This window comes from Pongo pygmaeus, chromosome 1 (assembly GCF_028885625.2).
Source record: "Pongo pygmaeus isolate AG05252 chromosome 1, NHGRI_mPonPyg2-v2.0_pri, whole genome shotgun sequence".
Classification (NCBI taxonomy): domain Eukaryota; kingdom Metazoa; phylum Chordata; class Mammalia; order Primates; family Hominidae; genus Pongo; species Pongo pygmaeus.
In genome coordinates, this window is record NC_072373.2 from 33,134,431 (window position 1) to 33,156,265 (window position 21,835).

At 34.7% G+C, this 21,835-nt stretch overlaps 1 protein-coding gene across 1 annotated transcript in view; it reads left to right on the plus strand.

The window, feature by feature from the left end:
- USH2A (usherin) overlaps positions 1–21,835 on the plus strand; it is a 793,063-nt gene that overhangs the window by 158,882 nt on the left and 612,346 nt on the right. Inside the window, exons 11-12 of the mRNA XM_054484303.2 lie at positions 6,886–7,081; positions 10,757–11,398. Coding sequence (XP_054340278.1) covers positions 6,886–7,081; positions 10,757–11,398 — 838 coding nt within the window. The remainder of the gene's footprint in view (positions 1–6,885; positions 7,082–10,756; positions 11,399–21,835) is intronic.

Consider the following 21,835-nt stretch of genomic DNA (forward strand, 5'->3'; position numbering starts at 1 on the left):
ATTATCAGGCCAGTATATTGAAACAGATATTATAACTTTACATAGTTTAAAAGTTACATAAAAATATGGAAGGTACTAAATAACCCCACAGATCAAAATTCCAGAGAAAAACCTTCAGTGTATGGAATGAAAATACACTGGATGTAATTGATTATACATTAAACATAAAACATTTATGTTATATATAAAAAATTAGTGAACTTGAAGTCATAGCAATATAACCTATCCAAAATGAAACAGAGTTGAAAGAGCACTTGTAAAAATGAAAACAGCATTTGTTAGCTGTGTGACAATGTTTAGGGGTTTGGTATACATGTAATTGGAGTCCCTAAAGGAATGGTGGGGTGGAGGTGGGAACATAAAAAATATTCAAAGAATTTATGGCTGAAAAATTCCAAGTACAGTACACTGAAAACCATAAAGCCACAAACCCATGAATCTCAAGAAAACTAAAAAATAAATAACATGAAGGAAATCACAAAAGGCATATTATAATTGAATTGCTCAAAGCTAGTGATCAATTTTTAATGATAAAATAAAATACTAAAGCAGCCAGAGGAAAAAGACATGTTAAATACATAGGCAAAACAGTAAGAATGACAACAGATTTCCTATCCAAAATAATGCAAAGAAGAGGACAGTGGGGCAACATTCTTATAACCATGAAAGAAAATAAATAGTGCACTTATGATTCTATATCTAGTGAAGATATCTAAGATGAAGGTGAAATAAAAACTATTTGCAATACATATAATGAAAGAGTTCATTACACACAAACCTATACTATAAGACACATTAAAAAGAAGTCCTTCAGTAGGAAATAAAATGGTGTCACATGGAAATATGGATCTGCACAAAGAAACAAAGAGCACACAAAATGGCAACTGCATTGGTAAATACGGAGGGTATTTTTCTAATGATTTAATTTTCTTTAAATATAGTTGACAGTTTAAAAAATAATAATATAGTAAAGGTTTTATAACATGTATAAGTAAAATGTTTGGCAGTAATAACACAATAATCAGGAGGGGGAAAAGGAAGTACCTTTGACCCTTGAACGACATGGGAGTTAGGGGCACTGATTCCCTGCACAGTCAAAAATTCATGTTTAACTTTGAATCTCCAAAAACTTAACTACCAATGGCCTACCGTTGACCAAAAATTTTACTGATAACATGAACAGTCAATTAACATTTATTTTGTATATATTATTTACTTCATTCTTACAATAAAGTAATCTAGAGAAAAGAGAATCTTTAAGAAAATCATAAGAAAGAGAAAATGTATTTACTATTTGTTAAGTGAAAGTGGATCATAAAGATCTTTGTCCTCTTCATCTTCACTTTCAGTAAGATGAGGAGGAGGAATAAGAGGAAGAGGAGAGATTGGTCTTGTGGCCTCATGGCTGGCAGAGGTGGAAGAAGATACTTTTATAAGTAGACTCATGCAGTGATAACCCGTGTTGTTCAAGGGACAATTGTATACTATTGTAAGATCCTTATACTCTATTTGAAGTAGTCTGTCACTTAAAGCTAGGCTGTGATAAAGATGTAGGATAAAAACCACTAAAATCATAAAACAAAGAGTTATAGCTAATAAACCAACATGCAGATAATTTGAATCATAAAGAAATATAAAATAACACAAAACAGGCAAAAAAAAAAAAAGGAAAAAAGAAATCCCAAACAGATGGGACAAATAGAAAATATCAAGATAATAGATTTAAACCTAATCATATCAATAATAATGCTAAATTTACATATTCTAAATACTCCACTTAAAAACAGACATTGGAAGATTGGTTAAGAAAGGAAAAAGTACAACTTAACTATATGCTGCTTACAGAAAATATATTTAAGTATAAGACACAAATAGGTTAAAAGTAATGTTGGAAAAGACAAATCCTGTGAGCACTAATCATAAGAAATCTAGGGTGACTTTATTAATATGAGAAAACATGAATTTTTAGAAATTTTGTACAAGATAAAATATTGCCCAGGATGAAGAAAGTAATTTCATTTTGCAAAACAAGTCATTTTATCAATAGGACAAAACAATTCTTAATATTTCTGTACCAACAACAGAGCTTCAAAATGCACAGAGCAAAAACTAATGTAACTGAAGGAGAAAGTAAAATCCACATTTGTGGGCAAAAATTTTAATACCCTTCTCTCAATAATTAATAGAACAAACTGACAGGAAATCAGTAAATCTATAGATTAGAACAACACTGTCAACCAACTTGACCTAATGGCCAGTTATGGAGCATTCAACCCAACAGAGCAGCAAACTACACCTACTTTTCAGGCCTACACAAAACATCTACCAAAATAGATCAAATTCTGAACCATAACAGAAGCCTCAATAGATTTAAAATAATTCAAATCATATTAAGTATATTATCTGGCTGCAGTTAAATTAAATTAGAAATCAATAATAAAATAACCTGGAATTGCTCTAAATATTTGGAAACTAACTAACACAATTCTAAATAATCCAAGATTAAAAGAGGAAACCCAAAGAGGAATTAAGAAGTATTTTGAACTGAATGAAATGAAAACACAGCATAACAAAATTGTGAGATACCCAATACGGCAGGACTTAGTAGTATATTAATAGCACTAAATGCCTATGTTAGGAAAGGATGAAGATTTCAAAGAAATACTTTACAAAACTAGCAAAAGAAGAGAAGACCCAAGCCAGGCTAATGAAAGCTATTTCTGAGTTTCTAACTGCATCTCATGGGGATGATCATTTCTTTTCTCTGCTCTTGTGGCTGAAAGCATGTTAAGGCCAAAACTATGATTCAGGCAAGACCCAAATTTATAAGACCAATATTGCATTTTAAGCCATAAAGAGCAGGAGAATCTCCATGGCTTGAACTGTGAATAGATATTTGTTATCAGAGATAGTAATTGTACTGCTTTATCTGTATTTCCTTCCATGTTAGTAAAAGAAAGCTCAAAAGTAGTTGATCACATGATCATAGAGAATAAACTACATTTCTCAGCCTCCTTGGCAGCTAGGTGTAGAAATGTGGTTTAAGTTCTGGTCAATGATATTGTATCTATTAACTTTTGCTGCTTAAGTTAATGGCTAAAAACAATAAAAATTGCTTATTTATTTAGGATTCTATGGTTTGTCTCAGTGCTGATGTGCGCTGGCTTGTCCAACCTCCTCTGGGCTCTCTCATTTGTCTGTGATTAGCTAGCTGGTCAAGTAGCAGTTAGATAGGAAGACCTCACTCACATATGTGGTGGTTGACAAGCTGGCTGTTCACTGGGGCAGTAGGAGCAATTATTACCTGGGGCACCTCAGTTCTCTGCCATACAACCTCTAATATTCCAGCAGATTAGCATGAGCTTGTTCACAAGGTGATCTCAGAGTTCCAAGCCCAGCAAGAGAGAGTGAACTCCAAATTTGCAGGAATTTTTAAATGTCTGTTTGAATCATATTTGCAAGCATTATATGTTCTAGTATTTGGCCGAAGAAAACCAACAGGTCAATCTAGAGTTACTGTGGAAGGATTGTACCAAAGAGTGTCTTAGTGTATTTTTAAAGGAAAGAGGAATGCCTTTCTCTCTTTCTACTTGTTGGACAGGAATTGGTTTTAGAGTATGAGTAGATTTGTATTTTCTCACATTAAAAAGGGAGAATCTACAGCTATGGAATCTACAGAGGTAAACTTGGTATTTTCAGTTGAATTTTGGGAAACTGACTAAAGTTAATATTTTTAAAAATAATAATGCCTTATTTTATTTTTAAACTACATTTTAAGATATAGTTAATACACAGAAATTATAATCTATATGTGTTACAGAGAGTTAGATTAATGAAATGGGAGTAAACTTGTTATTGCATTAATTCGTGGCAGAGTTGTTCATATAGAAAAAATTGTTTTTATTGACAAAAATATCTGGATATGACTTAGGTTTTGGCAAGAATCAAGGCAATGTTATACACTTTTGAGATGTCTGTGAAAAAGTGACCATGTAGAGTCAGGTGTATAGAAAAAAGTGGATATGCTTTATGGCAGAGCAAGGAGGAAGAAGAGAGATGCCACAGAGATGGTAGATCATTGGAGTGCAAGATGGTAGGTAATTGGAGTGCCAATGAACATCTCTAGCTATAGGGAAACTAAAGGGATATTATGAATTGCAAAGTAATGATTTAATTCCTCTTTTACCCCAAATCTTTAATAAAGTTTAACTACTACATTTTGTTTGTTTGTTTGTTTTGAACAAGAGTTCTTGAAATTGAGGCATTAGCTGAGTTTCACCTCTGGGTGACATAGGGCAGTGCTGGCAGAAGCCAGAAAGACTTCAAAATGGAAGAAGCAGAAGTGTAGGGTCAGGGTGACTACGAGATGATCAATACGCGTAGAATTCTTATAAACTTAAGGAGGACTTCTGTCGTTCAGGGATGGAATTAGGGTCATAGGCAGCCTTATCTAGATTTCAAAAGGCAAGGACGTTCCAGATGATACATGCATTACATGTAAATAAGAATACAACAAGGCCAGGCGCGGTGGCTCAGGCCTGTAATCCCAGCAATTTGGGAGGCCAAGGTGGGCAGATCATCTGAGGTTGGGAGTTCGGGACCAGCCTGACCAACATGGTGAAACCACGTCTCTACTAAAAAAAAAAATTAGCCGTGCCTTGTGGCCCGGCTACTGGGGAGGCTGAAACAAGAGAGTCATTTGAACCTGGGAGGCGGAGGTTGCAGTGAGCCGAGATCGCACCATTGTACTCCAAATTTGCAGGCGTTTTAAATGTCTGTTTGAATCATTTTTCAAGAGTTAAACTCTATCTCAAAAAAAAAAAAAAAAAAGAAAAAAATAACAAAACATAGAAAAGGTTTTGCACTTTTATTTCTCTTAAACTTTTGCACTCTTCCTTGCTCTTTGAAAAAGTATTGTTTACATGTGGGTAATGTTTAAGATTATTCTTTGATGGAAACATCACATATGTCCAATGGCTTAAGGTGTTTACTATCTCTTTGGAGAACAGGACTGATCCTGTAAAGTACCAGCAAAGACTCAGGCCTGAGTTATGGGTTGATGTACTTGAAGTGTTACAAGTATGTACTCACAGGACTATTGGATTTTCATGGTATGCCTATATGTTACACATATCCACCAATAAATGACTTTACTTTTGTAGGCTGAATCAAATCTCTGTCTTGAGTAATGATTTTGTATCCTTTGGACTGGATGTGAATAAGACTGAGAAACAGCCGGCACAAGAAGGCAATTCATCGTTCTCACTCATCTTTCTAAACCTATATGCATCTTTGATATTGAGGTTCATTATTATCTACAACTACATTTGGTCTGCATATAACCATTTATTTTTCAGTCTTAGATATTTTCATATCAATTGTCTTAATTTATCCTTAAATAAAGCTTCCAGTGAGTCTCTGTTTCTTGGATGAGGACAATTGAGGCAGTGATAGTTCTTTGAAAATTATTTAATTTCTAAGTCCTTCCCTGTATCTTGTAACTGAATCCCAACCTAGATATTTTTAAATATCCTTGAAATTAAATAGAAATCAAATAATATCTTTCCACATGTAGGTTACTTCCCTCTATGGTAACTCTGCCTCCAAATGTGAAGAGCTGGATTCAATCCAAGTGAAAGAAAATCAGGGGGGACAATGTCAGGGACTATAAAAGAGATTTGAAGTCTGTACCCACATTGCTGTGTTAGAGTCCTAAGTTATTAAATTTCTCATATTTACTTGACATTTTATATACATATGTCTGCTTATGAAAAGTTTAGTTCTTATCTTTCTTTAATCAACATAGTATTATCTATGCATATAGTAGATGAACGCTTTATTTTATGTGTTTTCATTCTTCTCAAACCAGACGCCTAAAGAATAAAATGACACAGTGTTTTAGCTGTTATTTTGCTTGAAAATGCTTTAAAACAAGAAACATTTTTGGAAATTCTTATCGCAATATAAATCAGCTAAATATATTTAATGTGGTCAAATGAATCATAAATAGGCTGAAATAGTCCTAAAAGGGGAGTTGGGTAAGAAAAAATGTATTAGGGTCAGTATCAATAGGCATAAATAATTCTGTTAACAAATAACATTAAACATGGTTACACTTTTTATGGGATGATATCATTATAGAAAGATTCTCCCTTAATTTAAATACCTAGCATGTACAAAACAAGTTTAAATCAATGAGACAGTAAACGAGGAATAAAATAGGTGGGCTGGGTGCGGTGATTCACGCTTTTAATCCCAGCACTTCGGGAGGCTGAGGCAGGCGGATCACGAGGTGAAGAGATGGAGACCATCCTGGCCAATATGGTGAAACCTCACCTCTGCTAAAATTACAAAAATTAGCTGAGCGTGGTGGCGGGCGCCTGTAGTCCCAGCTACTTGAAAGGCTGAGGCAAGAGAATGGCGTGAACCCGGGAGGCGGAGCTTGCAGTGAGCGGAGATCGCGCCATTGCACTCCAGCCTGGGCGACAGAGCGAGACTCCATCACACAAAAAAAAAAAAAAAAAAAGAGAGAGAGAGAGAGAGAGAAATGGTGTCCTAAAGACTAAATTAACTGCTGACTGTTTTCTATTTTCAGTCTCTACATATTTATATTTTTATTTCTTTATATAGTATTGAATGGTTAATTCCCCATTTCCCTTTTATTCTTATACGACTAACTTCTATGGGTTTTATTTTCATTCAGTTCTATATATTCCCCCTGCTGAAGCCTCCCATGTTGTGTGTCAAGAGGAAAAATATCTTATTACCTTCTTGTCTGTTGAACATTTAGTTTTCTTCTCCCTCTCTCCCTGTCTTGTACCTAATGAGCAAATTACCTAAAAATAGATACGTTCATCATTCTACAAAATGTTGTATCTTCTCTAGATTGGAGGCCAGTGTAATTGTAAGAGACATGTGTCTGGCAGACAGTGCAATCAGTGCCAGAATGGATTCTACAATCTACAAGAGTTGGATCCTGATGGCTGCAGTCCCTGTAACTGCAATACCTCTGGGACAGTGGATGGAGATATTACCTGTCACCAAAATTCAGGCCAGTGCAAGTGCAAAGCAAACGTTATTGGTACGTGTAATGCAAAAGTTTACAGTCACATCTCTATTACCATCTGGAATAAAATTCTCTATTTGATTTCTTAACTGAAGAGTAAAGCAAATTTCTTTGCTCAAGACAGGCTGGAAAAAAAAAAACAATTTGGATGAAATTAACTGTTTAAAATGATTAAATTAATAATTCTATCAAACTGCAGCTTGAAGCTTAGTTTAATCAACCCTTTAGAAGTTTCTTTATTCTGTAGATGCATTAATTCACATGGTCCCATACTAATAAGTCATAGAAAAATATAATTTGCTTACTGCATAGAAGTTTCTTTTAGAAAATTAGCACTTTTTCAAAATGTTTTACACTTAATGAGTTCTAAGCAAATCATTTCCATGCTAGTTTTCTTAATAGACCAAAATAAATGGATTTTTTCAAAATATTCTGTGCTACAGGGTCCTTTGTGATAAATCTTTCCACTTTTTTCTGTTATATTTCTTTGAACTGTTCCTATGAAATGCAAAATAAGTCAACATAATTCTACAGATCATGTATATTGCTAGGGTTACTTATAAAGGGCTACATAATTTTAATTTTGTAATTCAGCACCAAGTTGATTATAATAAACAGCTACCTTCGGTGTTATTTATCATTTTTTTATACAAGACGTGCTTTTTTGTTTGTTACTCCCACAGGTATTTTTCAGAAATTAGATTTGATTATAGCAATTTATTACATCCAACATTTTTGAGGGGAACCACCGCCACATAAGGACAAAATTTATCAAGTGCCCAAAATGCACTAGGTACATAATGCACTTTGAAATTTTGATATATGAGAATATTATGAGAGGAAAGTTTCCTGATGAAGTGAGCCCTGTATTGTAACTGAATATGTCTTGGTTCATATAGGAAGTTTAAAAAAGACCTTTGCCTTTCTATTGTCATTCAAGACACCAAGTCATCCATGGTTTTTCTAACACTGACCTGAACCTTACAATAATAAAAATATGCCTGGCAGTGATTACACATGCTCCCCTCTCTCTCTCTCTCTCACACACACACACACACGAATGCTTACATGTACACATGCGTATGTACATATCATTCTGAATACTATTTTCATTTCTGTGATATACCTCTAAATCTAATTCTTTATCTTTTATTCATGTAAGTATACATCATGCTACACAATTCAGCTAGACAAGCGTTTCAATTTAATAAAGAGAATGTAGGTGTGTTTAATGGCATTACACGAGATTTCTCCGGTTTAAAGAAACATTATATGAAAATCTGTAACATAATTTGCCTTTATGCATCTCAAGCATACAAAAACTAATTTTTTAGAATAACGTGTAAAGAGAAGTACATATTTGTATGTGCTATCCATGATGCTGAAGGAATTCTAATACCCTAAATTCAATTTGTATGGCATCCTTTGTTCTTTAATGTGAGATATATTTTAAACTCAACATGTGAAAACAAAAGTTAAAGCAAGACCTTTAAAGACAGCGAAATAATTACTTCTTTGTATCAATGGAATCTTTCTTGTGATGGTTAGATTCCAGAGCTTGAGGAAGGGAAAAATCAAAATTAATTTAGAATGTGTAATGCCATCCCTACTATTTGCCTGTTTTGTTGGTTGATACAGATGGTTTTCTACAGGAAACATAAATATATATTTTATGAAGAATAAATTACTTCAGTATTATAAATAATTATTATTTCTAGTGTTATTTCTGCAAATGTAGTACTTTTTATAAAAACAAAACTTGATATGCATATATATTTATTTTCCTAATGGGATCAGCAAGTAACTTTATTCAATTTCACCTTGTTAATATGAAAAAAAAAGAAGCCCAGAAAATACAAGTGTATGTTGTATATGCTTCAGAAAGCAAACTGTTAGAGTTAACAAAACTGTTAAATCTTACTAATGATTCTATCACCAGTAAAATACATTAGCACCAATAATTTTATTAAAGTAGGTCATTCATCTAGAATAAAAAGGGAGAAGAATGTGAATTAAATGCCAAGTGTGCTAACTCGCCTGTACTTGTTAACACCAAATGTGATGCCCTGTAGGCCTTCCTGAGTATCGTTAGGAATAGATTACCTGTCAGGAATATGTATGGCATATTCAAATAAGCACTGCGCATATTTTTAAAACTGATATGATATGAATCCATGTAGACCATTTTTAATAGTTGAAAATGAGTCATAATTCTTGTTAACAATACAGTTATTTTTAAAATTTGCAGCAATAGTGGTCCTTTTTTATTTTCCTTATTGAAATTAAATGATATGCCTTAGGTGAGTCATTCATCACTGTTAAAGAACTTGCCTTCCATTGGAGTTCTTGAATTTTTATCCACATATATACATATATATAGTGTATTTCCTTCCAGTTTAGGAAATGCTTTTCTACATATGAGTTCCTGAGTGTGTTTTTGACTCTTATTTTGAGACTAATTTTTAAATTGCCATTATAGCTTGAAATAAATGTTTCAGTTTATTCAACCCATGCAGTTAGTTATTTAAATTCACGGATATTTAGAGACTATCTAAAGGAAGTATTTTGCATCTAAACATTTACTATTCTAATTTTTTTATTTCTTTGCCTTGTAATACCTTTTTTTTTTTTTTAGAATAACCTTACTTGTCAGAGATTTAAGTTTAGGTGATAAAACATTTTTCTTCATTCGTAAAATGTATATGTGTACTCCTTTAAATAGAAGTAATATAAAAAACAGAACTTACTTAGTGTTTAAAGAGGTATGTTCTGAGTCACACAAGATGACAAGCAATGTGATTGCTTTATGAGCCAAGGAGAGCATGATTTATATTAATTGAAAATGATAAAATAGAGGAGCATACAAAAGGATTAAACCAAAAATTGCCCTGGATAAGTTTTATTTATATTAATTACTTAAATGTGTGGATTCAGAAATAAGTGTATATGCTGTTTTCACAAAAATAGTTATCAGCTTACATTTCTTCTTTTTTCCCAGCTTCACGAAGGTATAATTAAATAAAAATTGTATATATTTATGGCAGACAACATGATGTTTTGATATATGTACACATTATAAAATGATTAATTCCAGCTAATTAACATATCCATCACCTCATGTACTTATCATGTTTTTGGGGTGAGAACATTTAAGATCTAATCTCTTAGCAATTTTCAAGTATACAATACATTATTATTAAGTATAGTCACCATACTGTACAATAGAGCTCCAGAACTTATTCATTCTGTCTAGCTGAAACTTTGTACTCAGCTTAACCTTTTATTAAACATCTTTAGAGATTTCTTATCTTTAGGAAAACAACTAATTTGTTATATGTACTTCTACTATAATTTTAAGTGAGCACATTTGTTAAAATAGTTTTTAACATTTGTTAAAGAGAAAAAGAGCTCCAGCATATGTAACAGAAACAACATTTGCATTAAGCATTTTTCTTTGCATTAAGTAATAATTAAAAATTTATGAAGTTCATTGCAAACAGTTGTATATTAAAGCTAAATTAAATATTGCCATTGAATTTTGAGAGTATGATTAGCCCCCCATGGCATTGCTTGTGAGAAAACACTCAATATTTTGTGTTCGTATCGTCTGCAGTAGCATTGTTTGTGTCTCATCTATCTTGAATGAAATCATTTTCCTATCCTCACCTTTTAAATATATTTTATCTTTAGGGCTTAGGTGTGATCGTTGCAATTTTGGATTTAAATTTCTCCGAAGCTTTAATGATGATGGATGTGAGCCCTGCCAGTGTAACCTCCATGGCTCAGTGAACGAATTCTGCAATCCTCTCTCTGGGCAGTGTGAGTGCAAAAAAGAAGCCAAAGGACTTCAGTGTGACACCTGCAGAGAAAACTTTTATGGGTTAGATGTCACCAATTGTAAGGCCTGTGACTGTGACACAGCTGGATCCCTCCCTGGGACTGTCTGTAATGCTAAGACAGGACAGTGCATCTGTAAGCCCAATGTTGAAGGGAGACAGTGCAATAAATGTTTGGAGGGAAACTTCTACCTACGGCAAAATAATTCTTTCCTCTGTCTGCCTTGCAACTGTGATAAGACTGGGACAATAAATGGCTCTCTGCTGTGTGACAAATCAACAGGACAATGTCCTTGCAAATTAGGGGTAACAGGTCTTCGCTGTAATCAGTGTGAGCCTCACAGGTACAATTTGACCACTGACAATTTTCAACACTGCCAGATGTGTGAGTGTGACTCCTTGGGGACATTACCTGGGACTATTTGTGACCCAATCAGTGGCCAGTGCCTATGTGTGCCTAATCGTCAAGGAAGAAGGTGTAATCAGTGTCAACCAGGTAAGAAAGAAATGTGTTACATTTTCAGTGCACAATGACATTCCTTTTGTTAACTTAGGTAACTTCTCCCTGTTTCTGGTTTGTGGCTTCTACAAATTTTATTTCCAAAATCATTATTGTATTTATATCATTACCCAACACAGATATAACTATTTAACTTATTCAAAATTATCTGCGTATTTATGTTACTATTTTTGGAGGATACTTTAGATAAAACTCAGCCAATCAGATTTATTTCATAATTGAGACTCAGTTTCTACACTTGAAGTAAATCTCCTTTTAACAGTTTTTTTAAAAATCAGATTAACGAGAGTCAATTTTATTTTCCAGAGAAAGGAAAATTTGAGTTGAATATCCATACAATGCCAAATATTCAAATGGTGAACTAAATCTCTGAATAAAGCTGGCTAAATGTTTTTACTGAAGAGGCTATATGTTCTAGTTTTATATAGAAATACTTAGAATTGTTTCTACATGCCATCAAATTAATAAAATAGGCTACTGTTTAACCTCATTACATACAAACTGATCTTTCCATCTCTCCCAATTGGGAGAGGGATAGACCCCATCTATGGCTCTCCTTGCATTTAAGATTTTAACTAAAATACTATACCTTCTTTACAATAAATTCATTATGATATCATGATAAATATAAGTACTTATCAGTTGTTTAACAGCTGTGCTAATTGTTGTCCTGTCAGCCAATATTAGCTCTGAGTTATATGGGCCTATGAAAATGAGCATGATACCAACTCAAAAGTGTGATTTGCTTGCCAGAGAAGGAGTAGAACAAAAGTTCTGTTTACATAGCAAAGAACCCAGCCTAGGATAATTGGGCCATGCTTTTCCTTTGGCATTGGTCAGTGTGTAAGATCAAAGAGACAAGAAGGAATTGATGAAGAGTTCATTCTTTTTGAGATGTAAGTATTAGAAAACAACTTGAACTGGTTTAAACATAAATGGAGACTATATTATAACTAGATATTCCATAAAAACCTAAGGAGGAGAAGGACCACTGCAGTCAGGACTCAGAAATTAGAATGCTTCCACTGATACATATTCATTTGTCTCTCCCTCTCTCTCTCTCTCTCTCTCTCTCTCACTCGCGGAAAGGGACTTTACCTTTCTCTTTCTCTACATGGGTATATGGCCACCCTATGTCCCCTGAAATTGTTTATAATTCTACCACCAGCCACAACAGAGAGATTTATTAGCTACCTCTTAGTTATAATTTCTAGAGGAAAATTCGAATTGACTCAGTTTTGTTTGGTTGGTTACCTCTGAGCCAATTCACTGTGGCCAGGAGTCTCACGTACTTATAAAATGAGTATAGCTTTTAGGGACCATTTCATCAGGTAGGAGCACGGTGGTAAGTATCCCAGAAGACAGGAAGGTTATGGAGACCTGGGCAGACAGCCTAAATGACAGATACAGCACATTCACTCTTTTTACCTTCAGGTTAATCCTTCCAAATTTGCAATCAATTAACTTTTTGATATCCTCAGATGATGTTTTTTTCTCTTTTAGTGTTTATCAATATCTCTAATTTTGGCAACAAAGTACTCTGTCTCCTACACAGTCAAATAACCATGACTTTATACATCCTTCTTTCTAAGTAAACCAAAACAAGCTAATAGATCAAATGTTATATCCTTTTGAGTAATTATCAATTGTTAAAATTTACTGTTCCAGTCTAACTTTAATTGTTTGTATAATACAAGTCACATGTTTTAAACAATTTTGCTGATTTTGGAAAAACTCTGAAATCATAGTTACAAACATTTGTTCCCTTTGGTCCTTCCAATGAAAGACCCAGCCCATCATCTCAATACTTTGTACACCTACCAGATATCTAAATGATGAACTAAAATTGTTAGAAAACCTATGTTTTTCTGGTTGTTTTGTATATCATTGCAGAAATAGCCATGGATAATTTAATCTACACCATGCATAAGACTGTCTCATTTGTGCCCTTCCTAGGATGAAGAAATACTGACTTCATTGCTCTTTCCTTTATCTTTGTGGCTCTCATTGTGGTGATCTCTTTGTTCCCAACTCTAAGCCCTTTTCTCCCACCCAAATCTATGGCTCTTTCCTGTCTACCCTGTATAGTATTGGCAGAATAATTCCCCTAAAGCACTTAATTAGTTATGTCATTCTCCTGTAGGGTTACCTAAAATGGGTTTTATTTTGCTTATCATTTGAGTCCAATCTGGGCAAACCTTTATGAGTTTTTATCTTCTGGTCGCAGTCTAGACACCTAGCTTTGCTTCCTGATATTCTCTTTCTCCCATCTTCTTCAGTCATTGCAGCCACTTCACTGGAGCTACGCATGGCGCATGCAGAACCGATTTCAATCTGCCTGATGCTTTGGTTCATTCTCCTTTCCCGACATGGAATGCAGTATAATCCTCCTTTTTAATGTTAGTTGGCATCCTCTGACTAGTTTTACTATTCAACATACTGCCCAAAATTCTCCATCACTCAGTGAACAACAAAGTTGACATGAAGCATCAGTGTTTTAAGAGGTGGTTTAACTCAAACCTAGAGAAAATTTGAAAATAATGTGTTTTTGAAAATGTGCTCAAGCTTCTATTGTCTTCATGTTCAATTTGTTATATGACCTTGAAGAGAGGTTTATGTTCAAGAAATAATAATACAGATCTCATTGTAATTACCCCATAATTACGCTTCTTTTTTTCTGAAGACCATATGGACCTATAAATGAAGTGAACGAGTTAAGAGTAGGGAGCATTAAACATGGTGAAAATATTTTTATTTACTGAAAAAATTCAACAGTGTATTGTGAAATATTTAGTAGAAAATGTACCAGACTGAGGAAACATATTTGGAGCTCCATTTCTTCAGCTTACTGACTCTCTAAAGGCATTCCCTTGTCCTTCTCAACAGGGAACTTCCATATTTTCTTCCAACTGTCCATTTCTAGCCAGGGGTAAGCAGATTTATCTTTAAGCTGCTACCTGAGTGGAGCCTGTATCAGTTCTACTCATATTCTATTGATCAGAACTGCTTTGTATATCCATACCTCACTGCAAAAGAGGCTGGCAAATAGATGCTCTATCTGAATATCAAGGTATCTATTTAAAACTTGGGGCCTCTGTTATTATAAGGAATAAGAAAGAAATTGATCCTTGAAGACAGCCTTGGCTATACTAGGAATGTCCTACACTTAAAAAATTAGCTGGCAGAACATTAGTCAACTTCCAGATAGATGCTTTTAATGACCATGAGTTTTGTACTTTTTTTGATAGATCCCATTATTATCATTTTTTTAAAAAATCAGCCAAAGTTAATGAAGGCCTCTTGAGTCCTGAGGAAATATATGCACAAAATCTCTTCTTGGGATCTTCGACTGTTTCTTACATGCTTTGCCTTATAGACTCACTGCTGTTCTAGTCACTCTTCCTTCCAAGGATATGCTACAGTTTATCAGTGGCCCTGCTGAGTTATTGACCCAGGATATTGACCTGGTTATGAAAAGCTAGAATGATCAAGCTATAGATTTGGATTATTATATTTTGTTGAATAGTGCAGTTATTCTCATATAGATAAACATTTCTCTTACTGAGAAATCATTTTCTTCTGGGTCCTGTTGAGTTCTTAATTTAATCAGAGAACATTTTATGTGTAGTAGCAAACTACTTTCAGTGAGCTTAAATTTTGATGGGGAAACTGACAGAATAATTTACTAATAAATATATGATATAAATTTAAATAGTGATGATTTTTGGATCTGTGGCTCTACTCAACTATGTTTCTTTGTTGCTAAGAGTTTAAGATATTATCGAGGTTACCACATAGACTATTTATTTGGCACTTTTATATCAGTGTTTAGTTTCCAGAAAGGTAAACTGGGTAGCCATGTTTATATTGTACAAGTGAAGTCACATTGATATTTTATTGCAATGGAAACAGTAAGTGGTTTAAAAGGAGGAATGGTGAAGTGAAAGAAATTATCAACCTGTTTCTTTTTATATTATTATCTAAAATTAGTCATTTTTCTGTTTTTCTCTTTTGCATTTTTTCTCATTTAAGATCATAAGTGACTGTTTTAAAAAAGCAGCCCAATGAGATGACCTTGTTAAAACTGATTATTTCTCAGTATCTTCAATTAAATAAACCCCTTACTGTGTGACCACAATGTACAAGGAATTATAAATATATATGTATATATATATATATATATATTTTTTTTTTTCTTTTGAGATGGAATCTCGCTCTGTCACCCAGGCTAGAGCACTAGAGTGCAGTGGCGCGATCTCAGCTCACTGCCAGCTCTGCCTCCCAGGTTCATGTCATTCTCCTGCCTCAGCCTCCCGAGCAGCTGGGACTACAGGCGCCCACCACGTCTGGCTAATTTTTTGTTTTTTTGTTTTTTTTTTAAAGCAGAGACAGGGTTTCACCATGTTAGCCAGGATGGTCTCGATCTCCTGACCTCATGATCCGCCTGCCTAGGCCTCTCAAAGTGAGGAATTATATTATTATTGTAGTTATGCAAGTTGAATAAGGTAATCCTTGCCCTCAAGATATTGAAACTTTAACAAGGGAAATAAGACATTTGCACAAGTAAATAAAATATGATAATACTTTAAATGTGATCATTGTTTTTCAGTATTAGTGTTGATGCCCATTCTGTATCTTCCTCTAAAGACAAGAAGACAATTTGCAATAAACCTTTGGAAACGAGTTTTGTTACATCTGTACTTAGGCAAGTCATGACTAAGAAGTTATTCTCCTAATGGCCGCACATGGTGGCTTACGCCTGTAATCCCAGCACTGAGAGGCTGAGGTGGACGGATCACCTGAGGTCAAGAGTTTGAGACCAGCCTGACCAACATGGTGAAACTCCATCTTTACTAAAAATACAAAATTAGCTGGGCATGTGGCACATGCCTGTAATCCCAGCTACTTGGGAGGCTGACGCAGGAGAATCGCTTGAACCTGGGAGGCAGAGGTTGCAGTGAGCCGAGATGGCGACATTGCACTCCTGCCTGGGCAACAAGAGCCAAACTCCGTCTCAAAAAAGAAAAAAAAAAAAAGACAAATGTATACCAGATAAAGTCCTCCAAAAAAGCCAGGAAAAGAGAAAGGAGACCAGGAGGGGGCTGCATGAAGAAGATTTAATATTATTATCCGGTGTTGTCATTGTTTAATTTAATTTGATTTTTAATCGAAATTTACATTTGCGTAATTTTAAAAACCAAATAAAATGTAAAGGGCCCTTATCGTTTTCCCAGGAATCTCCATGGTTAGAGAAAACGCCTTCAACTCCTTTAGATGTTTCTTCTGGGCTTTCATGTCTGTGTTTCCGGGTTTTATATATATTTCATCTTGATTTTTAAAATGTAGATATTATCTATTATCTTCCTCCTACAGAAGATGAGTGTTTAGCTCCTTTCATCTCCTGTTTAGCAATCCCTTTATTTGGTTAAATCAGTATTCAGAGATTTCTTTATTATGACTATATAAATTTACTGTACAGCTATGCCATATAATATGCTTTGACTATATTTTCTTTCCTCAAAAAATTTGCCTTTCCTTAGTTTTGCGGGACTCTCTTAGGCATTTCTAGGAAAAGAAACTCTCCAAGGGAACTCTATTCAAGAAATCTATCAGGTTTTGTTTTTTCCCACTAGATATATGAGTGGGAAGTTTAGGCTGGTTGATCTTTAGTTCTGTTGCACAGCTATATCCAAGGGCTAACATTTGCTGCTATACTAGGGATTTTCTTCCCCTGTCTCCTATGTTGGATCCTCCATTTCCTGAATCCCGCACTTTCTCTCTTCTTGGTTTATTTGTGTATTTGGTAGAGCACATGTTCTAGTAGCTTCTGCAAGAGAATACAAGGAGGGAAGTAATCTGAGGAGAAAATTTTGAATGTCTGAAGTGTCTTTATTGTCTTCAAGTGTCTAAACATAAAGAATGATTTGAAATTTTACTACTATATGAAAACATTTTCATTCAAAAAATTTAAATGTTTGCACCATTAGCTGTTAGCAATGTCAATCAGACTCTTGCTTCTTTTCTACTTCTTCTTTTTTTTTTTTTAACCATCTGGAAGTTTTTACCATCTCTATATCCCTGGGCAGTCAGTGAACCCTTTTGCCTATCGATGATGGCTTTTATGTTCTGAGAAAATCTGCAAAACGCATTCATAGCAACATCTAGACTCATGTTCGACCAAACAATTGGACACCAAACCTAGCCAAGTTGATGCATAAAATCAACAATCACAAGCAACCTTTCACATAATGCCTGTTTACATACTTGTTGAGTCCAGACCTTCTTATTTTAACTTCTAAAGGAAAAGCTTACTGCATCCTCCTAAAATGTAAGAAGGACAACTTCCTGGTTGGGAAGGTATTTAGCACACCTTATATCTGACTTCGGAAATCTCTGGAGCTTTCAATTCCAAACCTTTCTTTCTAGAGTTCCACAACCTGAATAGATTAGCTTATTGTTGGGCTCTCCACTGCAAGAGCTTAGCTTTTTCTTATAGATATCTATAATTGATTGTCATTTTCTCCTTCTCTTTTTTTTTTTTTTTTGTTTATTTCATCTCTGGGGATTTCAGGAGGGAAAAATTATTCAATCTACCACGTTTTACTGACAATGTTCCCCTAGTGTTTTGGGGGTTGTAATCTTTTCAGACCAAATCTTTGCAGACATCCTCGAGCCCTCTCTTTTCCCCACAACCTTTGTCTCATCTAACAAAACCAATTCTGCTGATTTTACCCTCAAATATATCCAGAATTTGACCACTTCTTGCCACCCTTACTTACACCAGCCAGGTCCAAGCCACCTTCCTCTGTTCCTGGACTATTCAAGTAGCCTCCTACTCCCCTTTATCTTTCTTCCATCGCTTCTCAACAGACAGCCAAAGTGATTGATGCTGTTCAAACTTGAGTCACATCCCATTACTCCGCCTTCCATTTGCTTTTCACCATAGCTAATAAGAAACAAAGTTGATATTCTTTAATAATCCCCGTGGTCTAAAATGTCCATGATCTCTCTGGCCTCATTTCCACAAGTCTTCAGATCATTTCTTCCTCTCCAGCCAACAAGCCTCATTGCTGTCCTTCACAATTTTTCAGTGCTCTATCTCAGGCGGGTGTAAGAGTACCTCCATAGCAGTGCTCCCTATATATTTTCTGAATTAATGAATAATTATATTTCAAAAATACCTCAGTGGCATTCTCCTGTTTTCAGGTGTGAGCCTAGCAAAGGTCTGTGGTGTTTTTTTCACAACACTTAGGAAAAGCGTTGTGTTCAACCTTGTAAAGGAGGAAAAATAACAGTGACCTAAGTATCTTCTGTATTTTTTAACAAAACAAGACTATACACATATGCATAGCCCATGAAAAGAGCAATGTGTGCTTTGGGATGGACCTTTTTTATTTTTTATTTTTGGTTTTGCTTCAGAAATTCCACTTTAATGTTTTTTTTCCTGGTTTTATGGTCTCTTACAGTAAAACTTGCATTGAAAAGAGAAACCCTTATCCTGAAGTATCTTTATCATAAACAGATGTTTTGCAGTAGCCAGCTCTGCAAAGTGCACAGTAAAATGTGCTGCTACAATCTGAAGCTTTCATTTACTTATTTAAACATGTCTGAGAGACCTAGATCATGTACCACAGGGGCAGACAGCACACTGGTGTGTGAGCAGTGGGGCCTGGAGGGAGAAGGATGGGGTAGGAAGGGATGAGTAGCAAGCTTAAGGACTTCTGCCTCCCTTTCATCTGTGATTGCAAATACTGCCGACCCATAGTAGATGACTGCACATAGATTCTTGTCCCACTTTCTTAAAAAACATTATTAAGGAAGGTGCATGTAATGAAACCTCATGTATTATTAACCTAACCTTACTATGAATGTACAAGGAATAGGTTTAATTCAACTAAAATTTATAGGCAATTTGTTAAAGCAGCAGTGCACATTAGAAGGTACATTAGAGCCACATTGGTTTTAATATGGCATTCAATAACTTGAACAGAGGTTAAAAATGCTGCTTAACCTCCATTAAGTATTTTAAAAATGCTTTAATTTAAAATTATTTGGAGTGTGTGTACACATATGAATGTACACATATCCACACTAATAAATATAACACTAAATATGTCTTCCCAGTTCCCTTTTTCAGTGCTGGATGACCTTATAATGTTCAGCAGTAGGCACTTAATCAGAGGCCAGGCCGAGGAAGGCAGGAAAGGATGTCAAGACATCCTGAGCCAGTGACCCACCCTTGTCCTTGAGAACTAGAGGCAGAGAGTGCATATTGAAGACTCTGTAGCTTTGGAATAAAATAAAGGCTAATTTATAGCGAAAACAGCTTCCTATGACATGTTTTGTAGTAATAGGACAATGCCTCCTGCTTCCCCCTGGTATTTACTTTTGGTTTTATTTTAAAACTCATAAAACAGAGTATCTTGTTTCATTAAGTAGCACATCATATTTATTAAGTAATGAGCTCCTAAACTAGAATTGTGTACAAGACCCTGCCAATGGAATTGGAATCAGATGCTGATGTTCCATTAAAAATCAATGCATCAAAGTTGATATCCAATTATGCCACATTTCCTAGTGTTTGGTGAGACAGCTTTCTAGGTTAACATGTTTTTCACAGAGAGACCTGAGTCTGAAAGTAAGAACCTCTTCCTTGATAAATCATCAGGAAGGAATCTTGTCACAGGAAATATAGACCACAATCTTAGGTACATCTGGAAAACAAATAAAAGTAATAGACACTGATAAGAAAAATTTCTCTGTCATAGAAAACTTGCTAATTGACAATTACAAAGATGATAATAGATAATATTTACTGAGAGTCCGCTGTGTGCCAGGCTCTGTAATAAGGCTTTGCCTGCAAAGTTCCATTTAATATGCACAATATTTCTATGATGGAGGTGCTGGGATTATTCTCATTTTAATCTAATTGGGGGAATGAAATCTAATTAAGTAGAAGAGCCGTTTATAAGTCCAGGTCCATCTGACTCCAGAATGTATACTCTGAAAGAGTGGAACTTTTTCTTTTTTTTTTTTTTTAAGACGGAGTCTTGCTCTGTCGCCCAGGCTGGAGGGTAGTGGCACGATCTCGGCTCACTGCAAGCTAAGAGTGGAACTTTTTCTAAATAACTAACTCAATATTTATCTTACACATTCACACAACAAATATTTGAGGGTGAGTTAGATAAATACTGTTTCTTTCACCCACCTTCAAACATATCTCAACTCATGATTCTGGCTTACTGCTTCACATCCTGGGATACCTCATTTGTTGTTCAAAACCCAAGTAGTAGGCATAAAATGAAAATTAACAGAGTCCTGGGAAACTACAGAGTTCAAATAATGATGAGGTAAACTGAAGGGGTCTAGAAATGGAATTATCTCTGAGAACTTCGTTGGAAAGATTTTGGAGATGGTTGGAATGGCACAGGAGACAGGCTTTAGAGCATATATTTGATAAACACTGAATGGGAACAGAGAATATAAGTTTTGCTGTGGATATTGAATATGCATACACGTATATATATTAATTATAATCTCCAAGATGTAATCAGAGTTGTCATTATTTGGGTTATTTGTTGTTATTGGATTTGATTCTTAGAGAATATGTTAATGAGGGCCTTTCATGGGTATTCACATAAATAGAAAAATTGGATTATTTGTGAAACAGAAAATTCCAATAATGTTTTCCCTTACATGAGCATATTATTATGTCCTTTGCTTTAAGAGCTAAGATATAGTTTTAGGGTGATATTTTCTTTCTGCAGCTCTGTTCCATCTGTTGCTGTGACAAGCACTATATTTTAAATTTATTGTGTCTGATTCATATACACTCCTCTCTAGACTCCCTGATAGGACAGGCCACTCTGACCAACCACTCTCATGACTCACAGATTTATGTTTACCATTTTCCTTTTCAGTGTTAAAGAGATCATCCCATATTTTAGAGGGTAGCAGATATTTATCCATCTATCCACCCACTCATCCATTCAGCTATCTATCCATTTCATTCATATATCCATTTTTCAATAAACATCTATTGAGTAAATTACCAGAGACTATGTTGGTGTTAAGGTATACAATCACAAATATACTAAGACATTGTGATTTAGTAGGGGAAACTGACTCACATGTAAATGTATCACAATGTGATAAGAGCCATATTAGAAATATACAATATAGAGAAGTAGTAAAGTGAAGGAAATGATTAATTCTTGAAGGATGAGGGGTCTTAGGAACTTAGAGAAAATGATTTCTGAACTGAATTTTAAAAGGAAATAGGAATCAGCAAGCTGCTCAAGAAGGGAGTAGCAGCCCAGAAAAAAAGAATAACAGCAGAACATTTAAAGCATATCTAATTTAATTGAAAAACACTTAAAAATTGTTTTAAATAAGAGAAATTATACCTTGGGA